The following is a 20750-nucleotide window of genomic DNA, read 5'->3' on the forward strand; positions in this document are numbered from 1 at the left end:
AAAAAATTAAAAATTAAAAAAACATGTATTCTCTTCTTACTCATTAAGGATTTTATGTTTTTTATGGATGATTTATGCTATTAGCATTGTATTTGATCTGATTGTAATTTTCATGATTTTAATCACAGAATGACTTCATAATGGCCTCCTTATATTGTTTAGTCATTAGTTATTGATCTACTCTTGCCACCTTGCTAAACTGATCGGTTAAGTGGTTGATTGTTGTCTGGTTTGATCTGGTTTTTTCCAAGTTATTCACTTCACAGGTGATGTAGGCTGAACTTGAAATATGTAATTCTTTATCAATGTCTTTATACTCTTTGAGTAAAAATCTTTTTTAATATCACTGAAGAAGATATTTTCAGCCATACTTGCCAACCTTGAGACCTCAGAATTAGGGAGACATTCAAAAGGGCTGTTGGGGGGGGGGGGGGGGGGGGGGGTATATACATATACATATACAAAACACTTAAATTTTACAATGTTTATTTATGGGCCACAACAACGGGGTATCCAAATTCAGAGGCTGCATCCACCTTCGCGATCTAAGTAGGCCGGGTCCTCCGAAAGCCAGGTAGACCGGAAATAAGCGACTGTGAAATTGGACGGTCTAGCCTTCAGAATTACGTCACCGTCTGCTCCTTGCTGTCTAAAATATAACCGGACGCTGGCGTAAATTTTCGACCATCTCACACTTCTATTTGACTTTTATTCAGCTGTGTAAAAACCCTGGAGGAACCCACCGAGGGATTAATAAAGTTTTATCTAATCTAGTCTAATAACTTTAATCTCAGCCAAACCGATTTACTCACGAACAAATAAAACACTGAAAAAGGCCAAACAATAACATTTGTAAGTTAAGTGACTTGTATATCACGTTTAACGTGAGTAGCGAAAGACCGCGGGGGTTTGAAAACGATGTGCCGGGCGTTTGCTGTTCTCCCCGGCTCAGATATTTGAAGTTTACACAGCTACATTCTCGCCTGAAAATGTGTTAAAAGTTTATTTTGCGACCCAGAAAGATTAATAAGAGTAATATTAAAACTAAGTAGCTGCAGTAGTAGTAGCCATTGTTGGAAACTGGAATTGGCTGGGCCAATCTGGGATATGGTTTTTCAATTTTTCTTGTCCGGGTGGAAAAAAGGGAGAAATTCGGGAGAATGGTGGCGCCGGGAGATTTTCGGGAGGGGCACTGAAATTCGGGATTCTCCCGAAAAAATCGGGAGTGTTGGCATGTTTTCAGCTGCTCCCTTGTCACAAGGAGTCCCCACAGTGGACCACTCTGCATATCTGATAAATGAGGGATGTCTATAGGAACCACAAATGCCCAGTTAATAATAATAATAATAATAATATTCAAGATTTCATTTTCAAAACGGCTTGAAAAATGTTTCCATTTACAAACATGATGAAAATTATTTCATAATTTAAATAGAATAAGCAGTACAGTGATTTGTAATTAATGAGCATAATTTCAATAGATTAGCAGTTTAATTGGCCTCTTAATTAACTGAGGAATAGAGCAACATTTTCACCTGCAGGAGGCAATATATTAATAACACAATCATTAAAATCACAGTTAAAAAAAAATACTTCTCCGAATTACTTTTATTAATGGTTGCTTTAGGGTTATTATATCAGTATATTAATATGATTTAGTCCCTTTTATAATTGGCTGAATAAATAACCCAACAATATGTTTTACATTTATTGATCAAATAAATGAATTTAGCTTTAACAGCAACTATTTTTTGATTTATTTGATTTTAAATGTCAGATTTTCTTTTTGGTTTTGAATCAAATGTTTGTTTGTTTGTTTTTGTTTTTATTGTGATGCCGTATACATCAGGAGTAGCTTAGACTCTACCAGCTGCAGTACTGTCCCGCTAACAGCTTTAAAGTAATCAGGTTTAATCATCTGGAGGCAAACGGGACACACACCAGATGTGTTCATTGTACAATGGCTACGATAGAATAAATGGAAAGGACACAAATGCTGTCTTGACGTGAGCATTTGTGTCACAGTATCAGGGACACGAACTGAATAAACACTGACCTCTAGTGTTCCTTATTCATATTACAACATTTTACTTGCTGTACATACAACTGGTTTGTTTTTAATACCTCATTTAGATGTGAAATGCTGCGTGCACGTGGGAGATCATCTGATTATTGGATTGAATTTAATGTAATATCATAATAACGCAGGATCTGTTGAATAAAGTGCATTGCGGTGAATGTTGTTTTAGCGCTGTATAAATACGGTACACTGTACACACTGTATAAATCAAAGATAAGATAAGATAAACCTTTATTAGTCCCACAACTGTGAAATGTGCTTGGTCACGGCGGAAAGCGGACGGCACAAAGTTAAGAGCAGCATAAAATAACAAAAACAATAGAATAAAATAAAATAAAATAAAAAAGAATAAAATACTATGTCAAAACTGCAATGAAGCCAGATACGAGGCGCATACGCTGATGAGTTTAGCCGCGGCTGATGGGAAGTCTGTAGGTGAAGTAATAGGTGTGTGCTCCACCTGCAGCACACAGTCTCCTCCTCTCTGGCCCCCCCATTGATCTCCACCCTGCCCTGTTTCCTCATTCTCGCTGTAGAACCCGCTCTGACACCGACCCAGAAACACCACCGACTTTGGCCAGGCTGCAGCATCTTTAACTAACCTGTCAGAAAAAGACAAAAATCCAAAGAAGAAGAAGAAGGAGACAGCTGTTTACGTTTCTGCTCAGCTGGGAAGAGAGAGAGAGAGAGAGAGACCTGCCGCTGCTCACCTGTCGCCGCCATGACCGCGCTGCGATTTTAGTGTTGGAGAAAAATCGATAAGCGACAAAAGAGAGGGAAAGAAAGAAAGAAAGAAAAGAAAAAGTCAAAGGGACTAATGGATTCCCTGGATTCAGGACAAAAGTTCCGTCCCAAACGGGTAAGTCCAGCACCTGTTATGGTAACCTCTCAGTGACGTCACACCAGGAACAGGTTTTAAAAAACATAAATATGATTGATTCATGATTATATCTGAATTATGAACGTACTGATATGCACAATGTGCAGAAGGATTTCTGGATTAGCTTTACAACACAGGCTGAACCTGTTCCCACGTCACACTGCGGGTTTTATTGGTTTAAGTGCGATCTGTTCGAGTAATGTGAGCACTGGTTTCTGTTGAACTCCACTGAAACCTGGCGCGCCTCTGGCATTGAACCTGCATATTTTCACTCTTTGAGGGTGGATTTTGGTGTCCACCTTTTATTGATTAGTTGTTTAAATGACAGAACGGCGCCTGGTTCAGTTTTAATAATCAAAGAGCTGGAAACGACATCAGCGTTTGTTCTTTTCTGATTTCTGGTGTTTTATATGATAATGAGCTGATTAACATTTTCCGATCAAACATTTAACTTGAGAAACCGACATGGAGATGGATTGAAGCAATCAATCTCAAATTTCCACCCCAAAAGAAAGCAGTTATGTTCCAGTGCCTGATTAATGTGGCAACATTATATAGTTTCACTGTAAATGTGTTTGTATGTTTGTTAATGTGAAACCAGAAGTAGACTAAACACTGCTCAGGCATTGAAAGAATGTAGATGGTTTCACCTCCTCCACACCTGTCAGTAAGTAATCTGTGGACACAGTTTGAAGGTCCCCTGTGATCAGTGACCTGGGCACAAACAACCCCACTGTTAGGCACCCGGTCCAGGGTGTGCACCGTCAGGGTGTGCAACCTTACAACTCTTATCTCACCACCAGTGTTTCTGCAGGTGTGTGGGCATCAGTGGAGTGATTAGTATTTGGACTAGATTCATTATTTCTTGCCCTTTGCCAGTTGTAACATTAAAAAAATAAGGCTCACAAAGTATTTTTCCCCATGAAAGTAGTAACTAATTAGTAAAGTAATACTGACCTTAACCTCTTTACCAAATGGCTTCAAAAATCCAGAATAGAGCTGGAGCTCATTCAAGAACCTGGTAGAAAAGCTGCGCAAAACTATACTGATATCAATTCTATCTTCTGAAGACAAACAGTGTTTGTTTGGTCAATAATTCTGGATCTTCTATGTACGCGTGTAATATCTAGTTTATTAAAGAGATTAATGTTAATCACACATTGTGGTTAGATGTGCACATTATGTCAGAGTTTGTGGAAGGGTTAGTTCACAGTTGCTAGTTGCATAGTTGCTTCACACAATTTTGCCTCTGAGACAAATGATTTTTTGGATTGTTTGAAGGGAGAGCATTTATGTCACACCCTATAATGAGGCACCAACCAGCTCTTTAAAGCACTGTATTAGAGATCTAATGGTGTGTCCAGGATACAAAACGCTGGCATTTCATAACAGTCATAGAGACATTCCTGTGCAGCAACACCCTGCTTGACACAGCTGAACAGGTTTACAGTGCATTGGAAAAACACACTGTGTCCTCATTTGCTGCCTTTACAGTCATAAGTACAACTAAAAACCAAAGGCAACACCTTTTCACAAATTTACCATCAACTTTGAACTAAAGTATCAGGTTGGGGCGATGTCCCTGGTACTTAAAGTCTGCTGTGCTCACTGTATATTCTGACTCCACTTTGTTGTAGCACTAGTTAATAGTTCTAGATGTTTTTTCCCATTCACACCGCTGGATCATTTTATTTTCAAAATGTCAGCAGTGACATGAGAGGAGGAAAAAGTTAATGTATGCATATTTGCTAAAGACTGATGGGAAGAAATGGAGGTACATATGCACGTGCTGCCTCTCGTTTCTCTTTTTTTGTAGTTTTGTGGAAAATGTGCATCAAACATGTTTGTTGAACAAAACAGACAGTTTTGAAAAGTAATCTGAAAAGCTGTGGCTGTAAAAACACAAAACCTGTGAAAAAAAAAAACAAGTTGACAAATTTACATGAGATGAACTTGGAGCAACTTATGTATCTGTCACTAACCTGCAAACAGGAAGCACAGTTGAACCAAGTGCCAAAATACCAAGTCAGTCGCCACAGACTCCCGTATTAAAGAGCACAACTATACAACAGAAATAAACACGTTTACATCTGTTATACAAAATCTGGTTTACCCTGTGTGGCTGGTTTTCTAGTTGTCATAATTGCTGTTTTTATAACTCCTCTTTTTGTTAACTTTAATACTTGAAATTAGGGGTCAGATGGAGCACTCCATTTTGCTTGGTGCCTTTTACTGACTATTGTTGATGGACCAGTCAAGGGTGTACCTTGCCTCTGGACCTGTGACAGCTGGGATGGGCTCCAGCTGCCCTGAATAAGGATGAGCAAAAGAAGATGGCTGGATTCTTAGACAGGCTGTGATGTACATGGATATAATAACTTACTCAGGTCACTATGTTTACCCATTAAGTTAGGAGTCCACTCTGTGGTCCAATATGGACATTTTAATCCTTAAAAACTGCAAACTGCTGGTTCAGGCTTCAAATCACTGGAAAACACCATCCAATACTGCAGTCGAGTAAATAGCCCACAGTCTGCTGTCTACTAACCTGCTATTCCTACCTGATAACGTTGCACGCCAGACTGTGTAAAAAAACACACAAAAAAAACAAAGATAAAAAACAAACTTTGGCCTTGAACAAAACAAAAATGTTGACGCCACTTTGAGATTTTGTACAGTCTTGATCAAATTGATAAACTTTGTCTTCTCCAACTATCTCTGTATGCAGGACAATGACGTTGAGGAAGCATTTCTGCAGGCTCCAGATCCCAAGGACGTGGAGAAGAAGTCATGCAACAAGAAGGGGGCAGGGATAGGAGTCGCCTTGGTGATTGGTGTTCTGGCTGTGATTGCATTGCTGGTCGGGCTATTTTGCCGTAAGCTGACTTTATCAAACTACATTCAGCTAACCTGACGCTGGGGGTTGGATTTGAAAATACATATCTGAGCGCCTTGATGTCAGACAGGATATCAGGCAGGTGGAAGGTCTAATTGAAACAGAGCAGCTACCTGGACTCTACTCCCACTGAGGTCGATTATCTCATTAATAGTGTTACGTCCTCGCTGCGTATGACTCTGGATACTGTGGCTCCTATGAAAACAAAAGCTTCAAATTCAGAATAATTGACTCCCTGGTATAAATCTTAATTACACAGCTTGATGCAGATAACCTGTAAGTTGGAGAGGAAATGGTGTCTCGCTAATTTAGAAGATCTTCATTTATTGGAAAGAAGAGTTTGTCACTATAAAAATACCCTCGGCAAAGCCAGGACGTCTCACTAATGAGTGAAGAAACTACCCCAGCTTTCCTCTCACAACTGTGGCAGTGCTATTTGTCCTGTAAGAGAGAGAGGTCCAGTTCAGTAAGGCTCTGTCTGGGCACACCTGTCAGTCAAGCTAACTTCAAGCCTGAAATCCAAAGACTTACGAGGGAAACTCACCCATAAAATTGTTATAAAAATTATATACAGTTGTGATCAGAATGTTGTGTATAAAGATATTGGAAACATCTCTGTGTGTCTTCAGAGCCCCAGCATGTGAAAATGAAGAGAATTTATATCGGCTCCATGGAAATCAACAACAAGCAATTCCTGCCACAGTATGAGGAGCCCGGCAGTTCTGAGTTCACTAACCTGGCTGCTCAGGTCTGCAAACAGGTGAGACCTAACAGTTCCAAAGCATCATGGGAATTTTCCATATATGCTGTGTTATACATTCATCATGAGACCTTCAGGTTTGCTCTGTGATAGAAATAAATATTTAGAAGACATACAAGAACAATCTGAAATACAGATGCATGTATAGTGGTGTGTGTGTGTGTGTGTGTGTGTGTGTGTGTGTGTGTGTGTGTGTAATTGGTATCTTGGAGTGCAGCTGTCTTCATTCACCAACATCCGTTACATCCTCAACTTAGAAACACAAATTTCTAACATAGAACCCTCCGACGTCCAGCACTATCAGCACTATCAGCACTATCAGTAGGCAGAGGTGATAGCACTCCTACACTTCCAGTGAGACTAATCTTTTCAGGCCTTTTAATAGGACCTACTTCCCCAAAATCCATTACAGAATAGAATAGAATAGAATAGAATTCAACTTTATTGTCATTGCACATGCACAGGTACAGGGCAACGAAATGCAGTTTGCATCCATCCAGAAGTGCTTTAGTGATATAGATATAGCACACTCTGCGTCACTACATGATTGTGTGCTGCGAGTCTGAGTTGTAACCTTGATGTTACTTCTAACCACTTCTGCTCTGTGTCTTCCTCTGTCACGTGTTTCTCTATTTGTTGAGGCCATAAAGGTAATAGGTGCCATAATGTGACCTTTTTCTCTTCAGCTCAAACTGATGTACTCCAAAAACTCATTGCTGGACAGATACTTCAACCATTCGTCCGTTCAGGCCTTCAGGTACTGTGAAAGAGACAGCGTGTAACAGCCAGCCACAACAATATCACCAGTGACGGAAAAAGTGAATATCAATGAAGATCTTTTAAGGGGTCAGAAATGAAGGCAATAAGTCCAGTCCACGCTCTGATAGTTCAGAGAGCAAATGGACCTACACAGTACTAATCTGATTGTTTTATTGAGGCGGCTGATTGGTACATAGCTGTAATGCTGAGCTATAATGCACAGTTGCGTCTGTACAAATCCTCTGTGTGTCCTGTTGTGCAGTGAGGGCGACACAGGGTCGAACACCATTGTGGCTTATTATGAATCAGAGTTTGATGTCCCCCCACCCCAGCAAGCCTCGTTGGATGAAGCCATCGACTCTATGCAGCCTCCAGCAGGAAGTCAGGAGGGCGGAAAAGGACGATTGCTGCTGAAACCCACAGACGCCCTGAGTGTCAACGACATCGTGTCACAAGGTTTGAGGGCTCACAGATTCGCACAGATTAGTTTTCTACAAGGTTGCTCATCAAGAACAACTTTCAAGGTTTTTTTTTTTAAATCAAATTATTATTAGCTTTGTATTCACTATGGGCACTTAACCACCAGCTGTTCTACATATGTGTGTTCTTCATCTGCCTGCACTGAAAAGTAAAATCTACGCTCTGATATGACCCTTTAAACCTGGAGCACTGTGCTGTCTTTGACAACTCTTGGAAAAATTCAAGTATATTTAACTTACATGCAGACATTTTAACGATGAATGGTTCTTCTTCTAATGGTTAATGGATTCTTTAACTCAGCTCTTATCTTTTCTTATGGGGAAACATCTTCTAGAAGCTTCTTTTTCTCATACAAACATGATGCTGGACACTGTTAAAGACTGAGGAAAGAAGAGATTCCTAAAGTGGTGAAACTGCAAAAACCCTTGGAGGATATATAGTTATATGTACTAAGAGTCATAGTCCTGGTGTATATGTATAATCATAACTATAACATTTGGTGACAGACAGTAGGTTACTTGTGTCTCACTGCGATTCACAAATGATCAAAAACTGCAGCTGATTGAACCAGAAGCTGCAATACTGCTGCTAAGCTTTCGTTTCCAATGACGACAGTGAGACACCAAGATGTCCCGCTACGATACGTCTGTTCTCAAATATTGACGCTACATCTGCTCTGAATTCTTCCACCACAGTTTTGTTAAAAACATCGAGTAAAGTTGATTCACAAATGCTAAAATTACTATTGTTGTTTTAATTAGTAATGAGGAACTGATATGTGGTTTACTAACACATTTATCTTTGTGTTTACAGCTATAGATCCGCGCTTGACCAAAACCAAGTTTTCAGGTATAAACCAGTTTCGTGGTGGGAACTTCTTTTTCTTTCTGTAATTCTGCATGTAAAGTTTGACTTGTTAAAATGTTCCAAAAAAATTAAAGGTGCTTGTTTCACAACTGGTATACTTCATCCAAAACATATTCTTCTCGTCATATTTTTAGAGAGGAAAAGCATCGACATCCACATCGAAAACTCTGGGCACGTTGAGTCTCCAGGATTTCCAAACTCTCCATACCCTTCAAACGCCTACCTGCAGTGGAAGTTTCGGGCAGACCCGGAACACCGAATCCAGCTCGACTTTGATGACTTGATCCTGGAGGACGACTGTCAGCGAGACTTCATCAAAATCTACGACTCGCTCGTCCCCATAGAGAAACGCGCTATGACAGAGTGAGACCAACGATCTCTTCCTAGAATTTAAAGTGTCCGTTATCTGAGAGAAAACAAGACAAAACAGGCTGATATTCTTATTCTGTGTTTTAATAGCTGTTCATTTTTAACACAAAGGGATGTTCAGACTAAAGTAACCGGGTTCCTGAATATTGTTTACCCTGAAACACTGGCTCAGGTTAAAAAATTGGCAGAGACTATGGAACGAATGTAAAGATATGGAGATATATATTTAGTTGTTTCAGAGTGACCATAATTGGACAGGATATGGAATGAGGAAATCAGAGGGACATGTTAGGCATACGCAGAGGAGGGAGAGGGCATGCCTCGTACAACACCAGTTTGTGTTGGGGAAAAGGCATTAAAACGGTTTTTGTGCCGACACATGCGTTATGCACCCGGCCCCAGGAGCACTAAAGGTTTCTTTCTGTCTCTCCCTTTTCCGCTCAGACAGTGTGGATACCCTCACCAGTCGCTGTCGTTCATCTCCTCTGGAAACGTCATGCTGCTGATGCTGGTCACTAATGAGGAGAAAAACTTCCCCGGCTTCAGAGCAAACTACTCCCCGATTCCTCAGACTACACTAAGTAAATCAAACCTCTTCTGAACAGCTGTCAGGTCTTTGTGAAATATTTCCACTGGGCATGAAAGACTTGAAATGTGTGACTTAAATGTGTGTTGGAAAAAAAAACGCAACAGCAGCAGAAATCTTAAGACTGCCTAATGTTTCCAGCCCAGAGATTACAGTAATAATTTTTCAATCAGTACATAATAATAATAGTAATTGCGTTAAAGGTCAGATCTAAAGGATGCTATCTCGGCGTAAACTTTATTAATTCTGCAGCTAAAGTCTTTGTAGATGATCTAATATGTCAGTATGAACTGTGCGTCCCTCAGACTGTGGCGGCACGCTGACTGGAGAGAAAGGCTCCATCTCTTCACCGTTCTTCCCGTCCAACTACCCTCCTCGCACCACATGTGTGTGGAACATCGAGGTGAGCCTTCATTTTACTGAGGCTTCTGCACAGCATCCTATTTGTTCCCACAACCGCACTCCAGCAGACTCATGTTAACAGACACCTGAACAACCAGCAAAGACCAGCAAACTGCCAAAACACCTGTTTTTATAGAGGCGCTCACTCTGGATGATGCTCAATTACTCGAGTACTCACTCTCTTAATAGGAGTGTACTTATTTTTCTATGCACTCTTGCATTTTGGCTTGATTATTGTTTAATTAATAATTTGCAGGACATTTAGTGATTGTATGCAACTTTAAATTCTGCCTCCAGGTGAGCTGAGGACGAAACAGAAGTGTAAATGCTTCACTGCCAACCTGAACACAAACTGAAATGACACTTTTCAGTTAGCTGACCTAGAACCAAACTAACTTTTCTCTTACACTGACCAACTGAGTCTACAGCAAAACTATATAATTATCATTTATAAAGATAAACCCCATAGATGATGATGAAGACGACAAAGACATTTTTCCATCATTGCTCATTTTAAATTTATTAAAAGCACAAATCAGAAAATCTATTTATTGGACTTATTTTTATTAGTTGATCATGTTTTAAATATTATACACTCCTGTTTCATTTGTTTCATTTGTTTTTTACTTTGTTTTTCAGGTTGCAAACAACAAATTTTTGAAGGTTCTGTTCAACAAGTTCTCGCTGGGAAATGAAACTGAAGGTTGCGGCCATGATTATGTTGAGATCAATGATGAAAGGTCAGTAACGAGCAGTGTTATGCCTTTTAAAGAAAGATTATTATTAGTATACAGTGCTGTTAAAAGGTCTTACATTACCACCAATTTCATTATATTTAGCTTGAAGAATGGGAAATAGGTGAAGTGAAATACATGGAACTAAAGTATATGGCTACGTTCACACTGCAGGTCTTAATGCTCAATTCCGATTCTTTGATCAAGTCCGATTTTTTTCTCTGCTTCTTCACACTACAAATAAAATGTGACAGCAAATGCGCTCTAGTGTGAACCCTCAAACCGGCCCGCATGCTCAAAAGAAGACGTCACACACAACGCGCTCTATTTAGACCCAGAGCAAACAGTATTGTTTGACTCATGGCCCTTCATATAAAGACTTGTTTCGGACTTTACGTTTCCCAATTTTGCTTTAAGTTATAAAGTTATTTCGTTATTTACATATGGCCTAATAATGATCCTTATTGCTGTTTTAGAGAGGAGCGGTGCTTCAAATGATAGTTGCAGATTTCTGTCAGAATCTGCAGATTATACAGTACAAATAAAATGTTCGCATTTCTCCAACGTTGTCTTCCCAACAGTTTCACTGGATGGCCAGGAAGCGTTCGCGATGTCTTCTCGGGTGCTTCTCCGGTGCTGATAATTGGTGTCTGTCTTGTGTCGGTGACGTAAAAGACGGATTTAATGCGACATGACCGTTCAAACAGCAGTCGCTTTCTAAAACATCAGATATGTATCGTCTGTGAAGGTTCTCAGTCATCCAGGTCATCGTACTCTAAGGAGCTTGGAAAGAAAAGCGTCTGGACTTTTTTAAGTTGCTTGAAGACGTTTCACCTCTCATCCGAGAAGCTTCTTCAGTTCTACGGTCAAATGGTGGAGAGTCCCAGATTTAAACCCAGTGGGAGTTTCCCCCCAAAGAGGGACAAAAGGACCCCCTGATGATCCTCTACCTAATCACATGAGCCAAGGTGTGAAAGTGGGTGTGGGTCCCAATCAGCCAGGGTTTCGGGTGAGCTCATTGTGAAACCTGGCCCCACCCTATCATGCAATTTCGTGAGGTCAGATGGCCCAGGATGTGAGTGGGCGTCCTTAGTCCTTAGACAGATATGTATCGGATTCAGCACCACATACAAAAGTGACCCAGGTCGGATTTGAAAATCGGATTTGTGCCGTTCATGATGTCATACCATGATCGGGTATGGTCAAAAAAGTCGGATTTGACACGCTTTCGCCTGCAGTGTGAACGTAGCCTATGAGGCAAAAACCTGGAATGGCTACTTTTTATTCTTTGGCAAGTGTTTTTATCATTTCTTGAAGTCGTCTTCAGGAATAGTTCTCCAGGCTTCCTGAAGATCATTTCAGAGGTCTTTGGATACTTGCTGATTATTCTGATTTCTGTCCAAATGTTTACTGACTGTTGCAGTAATGTTGAGGTCCAGGCTCTGTGAGGCGAATTTCCTTAGTGATAGTTTTACATTGTCTGCTTTTCGGCATCACTGCATAGGCGATGCTACTGCTAATCAGATACTCACCAGATGGTGTTGCATGGTGGATTAAACTCTCACGATACTTCCATAACTCCATACTTTTGAACTTTCACCCAAACACCATTTTTTGTTTACAGATGGCTGTAGACACTCACAGTTTAACTCTGTCTTCACTTCCTCAGTACATTGTGTCAATTTGAGCCAGAAATTGTAATGTTTTTAATCGCTCTGTAAAACCTGTTGACACCGATTTTCAGTCCAGTTCTTGTGTAATCTGGCAAATTCCAAACTGCATGAGTTTGTTGCCTTGATGTTTGAATGGTTGATGAGTTAGTCATGATTAGTCACTTATGATTAATGAGTGGCTTAATAAACCAAAACATTTTGTCCCAATGGTCGGGTACAAGGACCGGACTGAGAATGACAGAAAAAGTAGATAAGTGTACTACTGTAAATGCCGTGTAGACAATCATACTGTCCCATACAATAATTACAGTTTTATAACTGTTTACAACTGTTTATTAATACTCGCAATTGTATATCTACAATCTTTATAGTTTTAATATTTTTAACCATATGTATAACCTGTACATAGCTTGTACACTCACTACAGCTACAGCCTGTACATACTTCAAGTTATAGTATATTCATAACATACCTTCATATGTGTAACATATCTATAATAGATCTATATCCTGTATTATATCTATATTATTGCAAAAGCCCTTTCTGGATGGATGCAAACTGCAACTTGTTGCCTTATACTTGTGACATGTGCAATGACAATAAAGTAGAATTCTGTGTGTGTGTGTGTGTGTGTGTGTGTGTGTGCGTAAAATATGTAACCTAGTTACATTGTTTTGTGTTTTTTTGTTATAGGCTGTGTGGCAGTGACTTGAAGAGCCCAGTGTTCACCATCAACAGCAACAAGATGACCATTACATTTAAGTCGGACTCCTCCTACGTTGATCAGGGCTTCACTGCTGAGTACGAGGCCTTCACCCCGAACAATCGTAAGGATACATGCTTAATTTAAGGACTGTAGCGTTCTCTGAAGCCGGCAAACAAATGAGGTACTATTATGTTTGTCCTATCAGCTTGTCCAGGAAGGTTCACGTGCAGCAACAACCTGTGCATCAATAACACTCTGCGGTGTGACGGCTGGGGCGACTGTGGAGATGACAGCGATGAGATCAACTGCAGTGAGTCCGAACCGTCAAACTTCTTTCTGTCTGAAAAGAATGAAATTAAAGGAGCACATTGAAAATGGTCTTTCACCTTTTCTGTCCCTAACAATGTTGGGTTCTCTTTGTGTGCCTCATTAGAGTGTGATGCATCTCAGATACAGTGTAAAAATGGTCACTGTAAACCAAAATTTTGGCTGTGTGATGGGGTGGACGACTGTGGAGACAACACGGACGAAGAAAACTGTGGTGAGTGCAGCGAAACAATAAACTGGAGCTATTTCAGCAGTTGATGTTTATTTTAAACATCGCTTAAAGTTTATTGCACTAAAAGCTCAGGCAGTGTTGTCAGTGACAGAGGATATCCCAAATATGGTCTTGTTAGACAAGTAGGTCTGACTGCATTTACACTAGCCCCACCTGCCTGCCAATCAAATCCTTTATATTTGGGAGGGGCAGCCAATCAGAAGAAACCTGAGGAGATTAAAAAAAGGAGAATAAACTGAGGGTCTGCATTAAAAAATGTATAAAGACATTCAAGTTGAGGGAAATAATAAAAGCCAAATAGATTTCCTTTTTTCAATAAGTACTGATACAAAGAATTAGTTGAAACTTCGCCAAAGCAACAGGCAAATTTTATCACTCTTTTCTCCATACATTTTAAAGTAATATGTGCATAAACAGTACTGTAATAAAAACAGGACTATAAATGCAAGGTGGCAGATAATGCAAGAGGTTGTTCTGCCGGTAAAGCCAGTTTTGTTGAGGAATGTAGGAAGCACAGCAGGCAAATCAGACCAGAGGGTTGTGCAATCACATTTCCATAAGAATCTGTTGACATGCAGAGGTAGTGTATGTGGAAGAAAGGTGGAAGGCTGGCCTGTGTTTGTTTTTGTTGAAACGGACTCCTTTAAAAGAGCTCTGGAATTAAAATAGCAACAGGTCAAATTAAACACTCGAGTAGAGGGTAGTAAATAAGTGATTTTTCTCTTGTTTTACAGAAACATGCAAAGGGCAGTTTTCCTGCAAAAATGGCCGCTGTATTGCAGAGAATTTGAAGTGCAATGGAAATGATGACTGCGGTGATGCATCTGATGAGTCCAAATGTGAAAAATGTAAGAAGTAAAGTTCAAATAAGAACTTCTAAAAATGTATGGTTTTCATGAAAATCTTTAATCAAACAGCATTTTGAGGTAAAGGATACCTGTGGGTCAGAGTTGCTCACTGATACTGCACGTGTCTCTCGTCTTTCAGCTTTGGTGCTGCAGACATGCTCAGAGTTCACCTTCCAATGCAAAAACAAACTCTGCATCAGTAAAATGAACCCAGAGTGTGATGGAGTGCAGGACTGTACCGACGGCTCTGATGAGGATAACTGTGGTAAGTTAACCACACACTCGCCTACAGATGGTTGTGGTATGGAGTTTAGTGGCGGTAACGCCTGTACGTATGTGTGCTTTAAGAGTGCGGGATAAGGCCGTACCGCAGCTCTCGCATCGTGGGAGGACAAGCGTCTCGGGAGGGCGAGTGGCCCTGGCAGGTCAGCCTCCACTTCAAGGGAATGGGACATGTGTGTGGAGCCTCTGTGCTGAGCGACCGCTGGCTGCTGACCGCTGCTCACTGCGTCCAAGACAAGTAGGAGCTCCTCTATCTGAAATGACAGGGCTGAGTGTTTACTGAAGTGTGATTAAAAAGTTCCAGAAACAGACCTCAGAAAAACCAAAAACCTTATTTTAATTTTGCCCATCTCTCTCTCCTGTTCTCACCACTTACACTGAGTGCTCCCTATTTTCAATGTGGACGTCAGACTTGTGCAGACATCAGCTTTTGTTTCAGACCAAAATTCTCTGTTAAGCATCACCGTTGATGAGAATTCAATCTCCAACTATAACAGAGACATTTTCTCCTTAGAGGCTGAATTCAGACTTTCAAAGTGTGAATATGTCATTACAAGTGAGCAGCAAGACCAGCCACCTGTGGCGCACTCATCATTCGTGGCACTTTGTACTGTGAATCCCTGTTTAGATTGTGAACACTGTCAGAGATGAACTTTAGGTAGAAACGACTGGGACTGTGGTTGTGCCATCATCTGTCAGCTTAGAGTGCACTGAAAACATGAGAGCCTTACTGATACTGAATCAATCTTTGCTCACCACCAGCACTGTCCACCACATTTGAGTCACTGTGACTTTTTCACCGCTGTAAAAATAAAGGACACTCCTTCAACTAGATTGCATACACTTTGTAGAGGCATGGGTATAAGTGGAGGACATGTGTAGAGTGATCGAAAACTATGAGATGCACTCAACTGTTTCTTTGCAGTTCAGAATCCCAAGAACTTCTTATATATCACAGAAGCATGATTACAGACCGGCTGTTTCAGTATCACTAACTACAAAATAATGTATTTTCCTGTATATTATACATCCTGCTGATTTGATCTCTAACTACTCCTCCCAAAACCAGACACAAGTCACATCCTTTCTAGTGGAGCTCTAGCTTTGAATTCTGTGTACCACAAATTTTACAGCTTTTTGTTTTTTTTTATGTACTTGTATATGCTTTTTAATGTAAAATCAGACAAATGACATAAATGAACTGAAAGAATTCCTTGGCTGTTTTTTCATGTAGATTCTCTCAGGCTAACCAATGGGAGGCTCTTCTGGGTCTTCACGAGCAGAGTCAGACCAGCAAGTGGACCATGAAGCGGGGCGTGAAGCAGATCATCGTTCACCCGGGCTACGACCCTGAGACCTACGATAATGATATCACTCTCATGGAACTGGACAACAGCGTCACGCTCAACCAGAACATCTGGCCCATCTGCCTGCCCTCCCCCGCGCATGACTTCCCAGTAGGAGAAGAGGCTTGGATCACTGGCTGGGGAGCTACCAGGGAGGGAGGTGAGATGATGAGAATGACGAGAACACAGCTTGTCTGAAACGTCCTAATATCCCACACTGGAAGTGTTGCGGAAGTTTTTAAATGCGTCTGCAATGGAACGTTCCCACAAACAAACTTAACTGATCCCACAGATGTGTCTGCCCAGCCAGCCAGTGGGTTCAACACTAAGCATTGTTCTTAAAGACCTAATAGTAAAGATAACAATGTTCCTCAACATAAAATTCACCCTACTACAGCACTTCACTCTCAGACTGCTGGTTCAAATGTGGGATATTTACATGTAAAATGAGATGCACAGCCTTCATTTTTCAGGCCCTCTTCCATGGAGCTTTTAGTTTGCATGTGAGAGACAGACACTCTCTGCTTTTAAGATTAGGCTTAAAAATTTCCCTTTAGACAAAACTTAAAGTTAGAGAGAGAGCCTAAACTCTCCCTCACTGCAATAGGTCTGGACTGCTGGGAGCTTCTCAAGTTGCACTGTGTTTATGCACCACTTTGCATTTTACAGGTATAAGAGTATTTTTGTACCCTAAAAACTGTTAGCCGAAAATTTAACTTGGCACGGTGTACAGTGTGTCCGTTATAATTTTTTTGGTTACTGGATAAGATGAATAAAAGAGGTGACTGATCTAAAAAAAACAAAACAAAAAACGCAACAAAAAAATAAAATAAACAACAAACTTTAAGCATCTGAAAGTCAGAACATGACAAAGAACCAGAGCGCTATTAGAAGTAATTTTGTTGTCTATCAGGTTCCAGGGCGACCGTACTGCAGAAGGCAGCAGTCCGGATCATCAACAGCACAGTGTGCAAGAGTCTCCTGACAGACCCGGTGACCGACAACATGCTGTGTGCTGGAGTCCTCAAAGGAGGCGTGGACGCCTGTCAGGTACAAACTCGAATGCTTGTAATAGACAGATGTTTTATTTAAAACAAATAAACTACATTTCTGTGTTTGTCACACTTTAATGTTTCAGATCAAACAAATTTGAATATTAGACAAGATAACACACTTAAACACAAAATGCAGTCTGTAAATAAAGGTGTTAATTATTAAGGGGGAAAAAATCCAAACCTGCATGGCCCTGTGTGAAACAGTGAACCTAGTAACTGGTTGGGCCACCCATGGCAGCAACAACTGTAATCAAGCGTTTGCAATTAATGGCAATCAAAGTAATTTATAGCGCTGTGGAGGAAACCTGGCTCTCTTATCTTTGCAGAATTGTGGTAATTCAGCTACACTGGAGGGTTTTCAAGTAGGAAATGCCTTTCTAAGGTCACGCCACAGCATGTCAGTCAGATTCATGTCAGGACTTTGACTACTCCACAGTCTTCATTTTGTTTGTCTTAAGACATTCAGAGGTGGACTTGCTGGTTTATTTTGGATCATTGTCCTGCAAAACCCAAAAGTATTGGTATAATGTTCCTTTTCTGAAATGCTGTTACTTTAACGCCAGATGTTATGGGACACACGCCTCCCAAAAAGTTCCATTTTTGTCTCATCAGTCCACAGAGTGTTTTTCCAAAAGTCCCAAAAAAGAGGATCATGAAGATATTTCCTGGCAAAACTGAGACAAGCTTTTATGTTCCCTTTGATTTTTCCCAGTCTCTTTCTTATGGTGGAGTCATGAACTCTGACCTTAACTGAGAGACGTGAGGCCTGCAGTTCTTTAGATGTTGTCCTGGGGTCCTTTGTGACCTCTTTGATGAGCCGTTGCTCCGCTCTTGGGGTAATTTTGGTCGGCCAGTCACTCCTGGGAAGGTTCACCACTGTTCCATGTTTTCACCCTTTGTGTATTAATGCTCTCACTGTGGTTCGCTGGAGTCCCACAGCTTAGAGGTTTGAGGTTGACACTTGATTGCATCCTCTGATCTGTCTTATCTGCAGAGCAAATACTGCCCATTTTTGATTTGGCTCTGTAGAAAAGACTAAACAAAGATAGGAACCTGCAAAAAAGCACATGTCTAAACAGTCAAAACATTTTTACATTTTAATTTAACGGTTAATATGTCCTTTTTTAATGCTTATTGGGACTCACAGAAAACCTCCAAGCTGAAAATAATCTCTCTCCTCTCTGATTCTCAGGGTGACTCTGGTGGACCCCTATCTTTCACCAGCACCAAGGGGCGGGTCTTCCTGGCTGGTGTGACGAGCTGGGGCGAAGGCTGCGCTCGCACGAACAAACCTGGCGTCTATACCCGAGTTACCAAATATCGCAACTGGATAAAAGAAAATAGTGGAGTGTAGGAACAGGAACGTGCACAGGTTCTCTGGATTACGGGTGTTTCTCTTGGATTCACTGTGGAATGCGAAGCACCAAAACGGGTCTGCATGTATTTTCTCTGCAGCACATGCACAAAACTTTGCAACATCCAACATAAACTGTCTTGTTGAGAATTGCGAGTTCCTATTAGGACTTTACCCTTACATCAGAACATATCCATTCTCATCCACTGCCTGTTTTTTATATGAACTGCCTTGTTGTTTCCAGAGTGTAAAAGCTGCACTTTCACCATGTTATTTCTGTAAGGATATTAATCACCCATCAGGTCTGCTCTTCTGTGCCCTGCTAATTTGCACTGCTTTTGGTAAATTGTGGTGGAAGTTTGTGACGCATCCTGGTCCCACATATGTTCTTTGTGAAGGTGAGCTGGCTTGTAAAAAATGGTGCTTGAAATATTCTCGGGGCTTAATAGGAAATTCATAATAGAATATTGTGAATATTCATTGCTTACTTACATTCAAATTGCAAATATCTTCAAGGCTCAGGATTTTTATTTTAATTATAACAGAATTACAAATTTAACTGATTTAGTTGAACAGGATAAAGGCTTGAAGGTAAGGTCAAATAAATATGGTCTCATAATAAAAGATTTACTTTGGGGGCTCAGGGTTTTTTGTCATTAGCTAACCCAGTTCTTCAAATTCATTTAGAAGTCTAATTTATTTATTAGGGAGAAAAAGTTCCCTGTTAATGTTAATTAACTTTTAAATTAACATTTGAAGTAATTATAATGAGAGGTGGCACTGGAATAGAATAGAATAGAATAGCACTTTACTGTTATTGTACATGTATAACAGAATTATAGGTGCTCAATGCCAACTGTGCAGTTTAGAGTACTGTGCCGCTACATACGTCCGAATGCTTCGACATCTTGAACATAAAGAGGTTCTTCTACAGGTGGAGTTTATATTGCAGCTACACAACATTTAATTGAGGAATAAATTTAAAAATGTTCCAAATAAGCAGTAAAATGCTGTAAGTTTGGAATTCAGATGAAAACTTGAAAGATAAAACACAGCAAAAATAAATGCATTCAAAATTTTGAATGAGGGAATAAAAACTTTCATCTAAAGAAAATGCTACATCCAGAATCAGCTTTCTGGGAACTCTGATGTATTTGTGTATCAGAGGTTAGCGTTAACAGAAAAGGAGCTGACAGAACAAAACCTCCAAAATTCTCATTTTAAATGTTGTTTTACTCTAGATTAGAGCAGTTAGTAATGTGAGATAGTAATAGAAGTTACCTTTAAAAACCTTTGTACTTGTAATTTTTTGGGGGCATTTTATAAGTTTGTGTTGTTTTTTAAGGTTGTTAAAAATTAAAGCCTTTGTTGTCTTTCTTTAAGCAGCACTTCCCTAAAGAAGTCTTATCTTTTGTATTTACACTCTTTGCTGTGACGTGTCTTTTGCTGGCTGTATTTATATATGCAGCGTATATATACATCTCAGTATAACAATAATAATAATAACAATAACAATGATGATAGTAAAGAATATCACTTAGCAGCATTACTCCACAATGTAAATGCTCAGATGTGCCCACTCCAGGTCGGGGATGAGTTCCTGCCCCAAGTGGAGGAGTTCAAGTATGTCGGGGTTTGTTCGCGAGTGATGGGAGAAGGGAGCCGGAGATCGACAGACGGATTGGTGCTGTGACTGCAGTGATGCAGACGCTGCACCGGTCCGTCGTGGTGAAGAGGGAGCTGAGCGTAAAAGCGAAGCTCTCAATTTACCGGTCGATCTACGTCCCTACCCTCACCTATGGTCACGAGCTGTGGGTAGTGACCGAAAGAACGAGATCGCGGATACAAGCGGTGGAAATGAGCTTCCTCCGAAGGGTGGCTGGCCTTCCGGGCATGTCCCACTTGGAGGAGACCCCGGGGCAATATATATATATATATATATATATATATATATATATATATATATATATATATATACAGTTATTTTGTTTTTCTAAATGTACATCACTGCTTTTCATATTTGTATTAAAGAAGCCAGTAATTCAAAGACTAAAAGAACAGAGTACAAACATAAATGAACGATGTATCTCCATCTGCCACAGCTGTGCAAAAAA

General features: G+C 40.3%; 1 protein-coding gene across 1 annotated transcript; it reads left to right on the top strand.

Moving 5' to 3' along the window:
- Positions 1–2624: 2624 nt before the first annotated feature.
- LOC146364995 (suppressor of tumorigenicity 14 protein-like) lies at positions 2625–20549 on the top strand. Its single transcript, XM_084917466.1, has 19 exons — positions 2625–2939; positions 5689–5836; positions 6486–6616; positions 7303–7373; positions 7638–7831; positions 8669–8704; positions 8857–9085; positions 9536–9672; positions 9983–10080; positions 10719–10819; positions 13180–13313; positions 13398–13502; positions 13626–13733; positions 14486–14599; positions 14739–14864; positions 14948–15119; positions 16116–16387; positions 17141–17277; positions 18475–20549. Exons 1-19 carry the CDS (start codon positions 2898–2900, stop codon positions 18634–18636), a joined length of 2517 nt encoding a protein of 838 aa, XP_084773592.1. The 5' UTR covers positions 2625–2897; the 3' UTR covers positions 18637–20549.
- Positions 20550–20750: the final 201 nt, after the last annotated feature.

This window comes from Perissodus microlepis, chromosome 20 (assembly GCF_051167445.1).
Source record: "Perissodus microlepis isolate ML-2025 ecotype Zambia chromosome 20, ASM5116744v1, whole genome shotgun sequence".
Taxonomy (NCBI): domain Eukaryota; kingdom Metazoa; phylum Chordata; class Actinopteri; order Cichliformes; family Cichlidae; genus Perissodus; species Perissodus microlepis.

Coding starts and splice junctions, on each gene's coding strand:
- LOC146364995 (XM_084917466.1), top strand. CDS start 2,898: ATGGATTCCCTGGATTCAGGACAAAAGTTCCGTCCCAAACGG. Junction 7,832..8,668: donor CAACGACATCGTGTCACAAG/GTTTGAGGGCTC, acceptor TTGTGTTTACAG/CTATAGATCCGCGCTTGACC. Junction 9,086..9,535: donor GAGAAACGCGCTATGACAGA/GTGAGACCAACG, acceptor TTTTCCGCTCAG/ACAGTGTGGATACCCTCACC.